Source organism: Leucoraja erinacea, chromosome 1, assembly GCF_028641065.1.
Source record: "Leucoraja erinacea ecotype New England chromosome 1, Leri_hhj_1, whole genome shotgun sequence".
Taxonomy (NCBI): domain Eukaryota; kingdom Metazoa; phylum Chordata; class Chondrichthyes; order Rajiformes; family Rajidae; genus Leucoraja; species Leucoraja erinaceus.
Window position 1 is genome coordinate 17,983,040 of NC_073377.1, and position 7,269 is coordinate 17,990,308.

The following is a 7,269-nucleotide window of genomic DNA, read 5'->3' on the forward strand; positions in this document are numbered from 1 at the left end:
GGGCTATCGAAAGACATTTAGTAATATTTACAGAGTTAGAAAATGGAAGACCATGGGATTCAGGGGAAAGCAACAACATGGATAGAAAACTAGCTGTGTGGATGGAAGTGTGCTGATGGACATTTTATAGACAATGCTGGTTTGCAGTGATATTCCCCACATGTCAAATTTGGGTCTATCACTCTTTTCGGTGAACTCTGGTCTTGGGGATCGATTTACACCAGTGCAAAACATTGCCAAGCGGTATACTTTAATGAGGACAAATATAGTAGGGCGGCAGAACTGGCAAAGCTGCTGCCTCACAGCACCAGAGACCTGGGTTTGATCCTGACCTCAGGTGCTACGTGGAGTTTGCATGGTCTTCCGGTGACCATGTGGGTTTCCTCCAGTACTCTGGCTTTCTCCTTCATCCCAAAGACGAGCAGGTTTGTAGCAGGTAATTGGCCTCTGTAAATTGCCCCTAGTGTGTAGGGACTGAATGAGAAACTGGGTTAACATAGAATTAATGTGAATGAGTGATTGATGGTTGGTGTGGACATGGTGAGCTGAAGAACCTGTATCCATTTTGTATCTCTAAACTAAACTAAATAGATGAAGTTCATTGCAGACGTGCACCTTGGAGGTTGAATCTAGATCATATAACAATAAAAACTTAAAAGTGTAATGAACAAATAAATACAAGTCCTTAAAGTCGACAAAGTAACTTTACTGCTCTTTACTTGCTCTGGTTATCAAAAATAAAGAATGTAGCTTACATGGGTTTATTATTAATAGAGGAATAAATGCAAAACCATAGACCATGCTATAACTTTCAAAATTACTGCTTTGGCCTCAGTTGGCATATTGCAGACATAACAATTCAGATAACACAAAGACCACAAAAAAAAATCCAACGGACCATAGCATTTTTTTTCCTCCTGTGCCCAGATCTGATGAAGGATCTTTAATCCAAAATGTGAATATGCTTTCCATAGATACTGCATGACCTGAGCGTTTCCAGCATTTTCTAATTTTATTAACCGAGATTAAGGATTGGTCATACCAATTTTAGCGAGGGGCATGTAGAGTAAGCATTTCCAATGTGCTGTTTTTGAAACAGCTTTTGTTTCCAAGATTGGCTAGAGCTATACAAGGCAAAACCATCCAGCAATTAGTGATGCCATGAGAGTTTCAAGGCCAAATGCATTATGTGGCAAGATCAAAATCATGATAAAAGGATGCAACTGCAGAAGGTGGAGGAGGTTTGTAAATTATTGGTGTTTGAGAATAAGTGAGGACAAGAAAGAATAAATACATTAATAACAAAATGGCATCACTAAAACGTTTGCAGATTTCAGAAACATGGCAGAATTTATCCCTCTGTGAGATGCGTCTTTAGTAGGGTTTCATTATGTTGTAGTAGGCATAATGCTGTGAATGGAGACATTGACAATTAATTGTATTAATCTGTTAGAATATTGTTCATATCTCTAATGGGCAAGATATTTTCAAGTGTAATGCGGAAGACAGGAGTTTATTGCACAGCTCCTTAAATAAAGCAGTGATACTTCATAATTAGCATTGGAACTACCAGGCAGAAGACACATGCAGCTGTGGAGCAGTACAATGTCCCACCTACTGGAGTGTGACGACGCCCCCCAGTGCAGCCCCCAGCACCTGGCTGAACCGACCCGACCAGCTGTGACCTGCGCCAGATACTGGCAGAACGACATCTGAGATTGCAATGGACTCGAAGAAGAAGATTAGCATTGTCCTTCTTGGAAGGTAAAAATTTTGTTAAAGAGTTGGAAATAAACTGTCACTCTGCCAAGTGAGTCAAAGTAATCATAAATTAACAATAATTAACAAACTATGGTTTGGATCACACTCTGAAAAGGAGTAGCACCTTGTTCTAGATATATAACTTTATTTTCTTTGCTGTTTTCACTCAAATGCAAAGAACGAAAATTCTAATTCTCAATGTTTCGAAAGAATTTCATCAAAATGTGATGGTGTGTGTGTATGTATATGACAAATATTCCTGTCATACAACAAAATTAAAGTCTGGCTTTCAAAACATTGATATTCATAAAACTAAAAAAGACCACCTATGGTTCATGATCCAATAAGGAGTTTGACTTAACACACATCATACAAGGCAAAATTAAAAATGTGGCACCTCATTTTTCTTATTGCATATTGGCACCAGTAAGTGAAATAGAACTGCTGACAACACTCCTTTATGACGATTCTGCAAAGATAATTTTTTTCTTTATTTCTCCACGTTCTTTCCTGCATATTTCAACAATATTCTCTGAAAGGAAAACAATAAATTTGAAGAAAACGTCATATGGGGAGGAACTGTCTCTACAGTATAAATACCGGTTCCATGGAAACAAAATGTTCAAACATTGGCCCTGAATCCTTCATCAATTTCGGGTGGAAGTCCAGCAACTCCATCACGGCTGAGCAGAAAAAAGAGAGCAGGATCTGGTAACTCAGGTCTATGTCCAAAGTCTTCATGTCCAGAATGTCCATCTGCACACGAAGTCTCAGCTATGATTAAAGGCAGATCTGGTGAGATGCAGGATTTGCTGAATGTCTGACAGCCCATACCTCCTGAGCTCAAAAACTGCAGGCCGCTATTAAAGACTGTATGTTGGAGCAACAAATTAAGGCCTATAAGAGCATGGACTATGACATGGAGCACACCAGAAAATTAGATTGCTAACAAATCCACAGAGTCAACATCAAAAACAGTCCCAGTTTTGCAAGTAGTTGCTAAAGAAGTCATCAATACTGAAATAAGTACCTGCGTAACTTACTCACATCATATTTTTCAGTGGGTCAAAATCTTCAATAAAAAAAACATTGCAATTCCTGTTTTAGGAAGGGAGATTGTGGATATTCAAAGCCAATGTCTCATCTAGGTGATATTATTCATAATTATTGGAAAGTGCAGGGAGAAAATTGGATGACAAGATCTCAAGTACTGTGCAATGCAACTGGTTAGAAGGTGTTTTAAAGGGTTTCTTGCATCTCGTACATTTGGATGGAGTCCTGCCTGCGTGTAAATTCCGATGGCTCAATAAACTGTGTGCACCCTTTATACGCATGCTTGAAGCTCTTCCTGTACCCAGCAAGTCTGTATTGGCGTTCTTCCATGCGTATAGCCTGGTGCTGAATGTGATTTGTTGAATTCTTGAAACTCTTTCCACAGCCAGTGCAATGTGGGCTGCTGCCAGCAATGATGTGGTGTGCCAGTGTGTTGGACCCATTGAATCCTTTGTCACAAACGGAACACAATAGTGTTCTCTCCCTTCCGTGCTGATACTTCATTAGAGACGAGCGCTGGTTGAACTTAAGCCGACATGCAGAGCATTGATATGGCTTCTCACCAGCGCGTATATGCTTCTGGTTCATTAGATTGTGCGACAGACGGAACATCTTGCTACAAAATGTACATTTAGATGGCAACTCACCTATAATGAGACGCTTATGTTTTGCCAAACTAGAATCACGCTTGAACTCTTTCTTGTATTCCAGTGCTTTTTCTCCTGTATGCGTGCAACAATGACTCGCCAAATGGCGTGACAACTGAAACTTCTTCCCACAGGTGCCACACTTATAGGGTCGCTTGTCAGCATGTGTTCGCTGGTGCATCACTAATGAGGAAGATTGGCTGAATTCTTTCTTACATGTTGGGCATTGATATGGCTTCTCTCCTGTATGTGTGCGCTGGTGCGACAATAGATGGTGTGAATAAGTGAATTCTTTCTCACACATATTACATTTGAATGGCTTCTCACCACTGTGAATGCGTTTGTGACGGGACAGATTTGACGAGTCGTTGAAACTCTTTTCACAGTCAGAGCATTTGAATGGCTTCTCTCCTGTGTGCGTGATCTCATGTTTCCGAAGGCTGGATGGGTGATTGAAGTCCTTCTCACATATGCGGCATTTAAAGGGCTTTTCCCCTGTATGCACCAGCAAGTGGAGTTTGAGATGTGAATATTTGTTAAAGCTCTTGCCACACTCAGAACAAATGAAGAGTTTCTGTCCATTTCGGGAACGTTGCCGATGTTCTGACCCTTTGGAAAGCTTTGATATTATCTCATTTTGGTGCATCTCAGTAGACGGAAGAATAGAAGAAACTGGCTGCTGTGCGTTCTCCATCGGCACTGTTACAACTTCCTAAAACAAGTATATCACAATTACAGCCGGTAGCTAAGCAGGATCAAGGTCTGTATGGGCTATACCTGCTCTTGCTGCTTACATTCCACAGAAGAGTCAAATATCAGCCCAGTGTATTTACAATAAGGGAACCATGGTCATGATCAAATGTCCCAGAGTCCATTGTTACCATTCCTGGGTTTCACCTGCAGCACAAACTCTGGAGATCAAAATCTTGTGCTTTTGTTTAGAATCATCACACCACAGTTGGTCATATATCCACTGAACCCACGTTGGCCTTTGTAAAGAATAATCCAGTTATCACATTCACTTGTCTTTCCCATTTTCCCACTCCAGCACCAATTCTCTCCTCTTTGTCTTTTAAGTCTGCTTCCACCACCCTTTCAGAGATTAGAAAAGACAAAATTCCTCTTCATTCTCTGTACTGCCCTGTTACTAATAGGTGCATTACTTATTATGTTTAGATCCTTCATAAGTTTGAATTGTTCTATCATCTCACATCCCAATCCCAGAGTCTCGGGTCCACGAGGTTTAAGACTAGGTCCAGATTCTCTAGTTATGAAGAATGAAAGGACATTTCACTGAATCATATAATTCAAGCTAGATGCAGGAACGGGCCCCCGATTAAGGTCTGGGGACAGTTTCAGAATGTGGGGCAAGCCATTCAGAACTGCAATTAGAAGAATTTCCTTTACTCAAAGAATGTTAATAGACAATAGACAATGGGTGCATGAGCAGGCCATTTGGCCCTTTGAGCCAGCACTGCCATTCACTGCGATCATGGCTGATATGTTTCCATGATGTATTTAGACAGACATATGGTATCTGGCATTCAAACACGAGAATGGGCTTGTTGGGCCAAATGGTCTGCCTCTACATCGCTGAATACTATCTTCAGGATACACATCATCACAACGACTTAATTGAGCTGTTGGATAGGACCGTTCCCTTGAAAGTCCCGCGTCATTTTTAGCAAAGATCCTCCGCTATAGGATCTTTGATTTTGAGTTCTACATATTGCGGACCCTTCCTATAACGGCGATAGTGTTTCCGAACACCGTTGCGGGTGTCCCATCACACCACGAGTCGATATTGAAATGCATTTTTTGACGTCTTCACGGGGCAGCCAGAGATTAAAAATACAGCTCTGTCTGTCAACATTAACCCCCAAGTCCCAGGAATACATTAAAGCACGCAACCATAACGTGTAATACGGCAAGTGTGGGTGCCCGAACTAATGCTCTGCTTTGTTTGTTGTTGAGGGTGGGAGGCGGTGAAGATCCTCCTGATCCCCGAGCGCTGCCCGGACACTTGCACCTGCACCGGGTGGGGGCCCGGCCCGGGCCTGGGTTGCAGCATCCACCCCTTGCTCGGGATCTCTGTAGATGCCGCAGTCAGTCAGCCAGCCCCTCGGCTCGGCACCAGGGCGGCGGCCTGTGGAGACCGAGCCGGACAAGACCCAACGCGTGAACTAACGTGCCCTCCCTCCCGCCCACTGGCCCATGGCCGCTAAACCTGGTACCTGGGACCGACTCCCGACCCGAGTGCGAGGAGAAGCGGTTAAAATGGCGGGACGATGGGGCAGGGAATCCGCTCCGTCCCCCTCCACAAGGGGATTAAACCCACCCCAGATCTCCGGGTAAACTGGCCCTGGGGTTTACCGGAGCCCGGCTTACCGACAGCGGGCTTCAGCAATGTACTGTCCAGCAACGCCTGGTCTGGTCCGGCCCGGCCCCGTCCACCTCTAGTCTCCGCAATCACTGCGCTCGGGGAGCGGGTGCGCGCACGCACGCGCGCCGCCGGCAAGGCGCTTCATCCATAGGGGCCTTTCCACACAGCGGGGGTCTCTGGGTAGAGCGAGCTGCCATTGCTTCTCTCTAACTTCAAGTACCACTTGCCTCCCCTTTCTCTCCGTCCGTCCGTCCGTCCGTCCGTCCCTCCACCCTCCACCCTCGTGTCATACTAATTTTACTGTCGTCTTGTTGAGTTCCTCTGTTTATATACTCCCCACGTTTCCTTGATTATCGTTGCTTTTTGCATATCTTCCTTTCGTTTATCCGAAGTTCCGTCTGTATCTCTCGACCCCCTCTCAGCTGATTCTCAGTCTGAAGAAGGTTCTCGACACGAAACATCACCTATTCCTTTTCACCAAAAGTGTGGTTTGACCCGCTGAGTTACTCCTGTCTTTTGTGTGTCTTGTCTTCTGTCATTTTCTTCTCTCCTGTCAAAGTATTTTCCTTTGAGTTCTGAAGGAAAGTCATCCAGATGCAACCTGACTTTTCTGTTTTTATTGTCCTCTATTCCAGCATCTCTGCCGGGGGTAGGAGAGGAGGAAGAGGGATGGCGATGTTGCTAGTGCTGTTGAGGAGGATTTAATCTAATTTGACTCGTAAAATTATCAGGAGGTGGAGAATCACGATCTGCCAAATGTAGCAGATTAATTAATAGCGGGAGACAAACCAATGAGCGGGAGATGTGATAAGACATGGCTGTCCCACTGCGGCGACCTAATCTGCAAGTTTAGAAGAGTTTGCCCTCGACTCAAACTAGCAGCATGGTCGACACGTGGTCCTGGGAGGTCCTATGAGGTCACTGGAACTATCCTTCATGCTCGAGGGAACTTCCCGCATACTCGCAGCCTTAGTTTGGTCAAGGACATTTTTTCTGCATGTTGAAAATTTTTCCGCGAGTAAAATTTGGTCGGCATGGTTCTTTTGAACTCGTAGTGCAGTGGAGTGGGGTCGCTATGTAGCTGCAAACAATCGAGGGCAGCCGTAAGTAATCTCCTTCGCTGACCGGGCATTTTAATTGGCTCATTGGAGTTTTCAGGACCAAGGAAAACCGACCGGTAATTTTAATGCCCGCTAAACTTTATTATAAGTTGTCTGGCTTCTTAAAAGTGTCTCCACCCCTTCTCTCCCCCTCTGCCCTTTTCTTCCCCCCCCCCCCGCACTCTCTGAAGGACTTACCCGTACACTGTGCCAGCCTTCTTTTACCTTTCTGTTCATTGCGGATGTGAATTTCAGACAGCGCTCCCCCGCTTTCCCTGGTCCCAGGCTTTGCGATGTGTGTGTGTGTGTGTGTGTGTGTGTGTGT

At 44.3% G+C, this 7,269-nt stretch overlaps 1 protein-coding gene across 1 annotated transcript; it reads right to left on the minus strand.

Annotated features, from left to right (window-relative positions):
* Positions 1 to 685: 685 nt before the first annotated feature.
* Positions 686 to 5,980, minus strand: LOC129711573 (zinc finger protein 271-like). The gene is made up of 2 exons (XM_055659325.1): positions 5,850 to 5,980; positions 686 to 4,173 (listed from the first exon to the last, which is right to left on the minus strand). The coding sequence occupies exon 2, from the start codon at positions 4,153 to 4,155 to the stop codon at positions 3,001 to 3,003; it is 1,155 nt and encodes a 384-aa protein (XP_055515300.1). The 5' UTR covers positions 4,156 to 4,173; positions 5,850 to 5,980; the 3' UTR covers positions 686 to 3,000.
* Between the last annotated feature and the right edge of the window lie 1,289 nt (positions 5,981 to 7,269).

Coding starts and splice junctions, on each gene's coding strand:
- LOC129711573 (XM_055659325.1), bottom strand. CDS start 4,155: ATGGAGAACGCACAGCAGCCAGTTTCTTCTATTCTTCCGTCTACTGAG.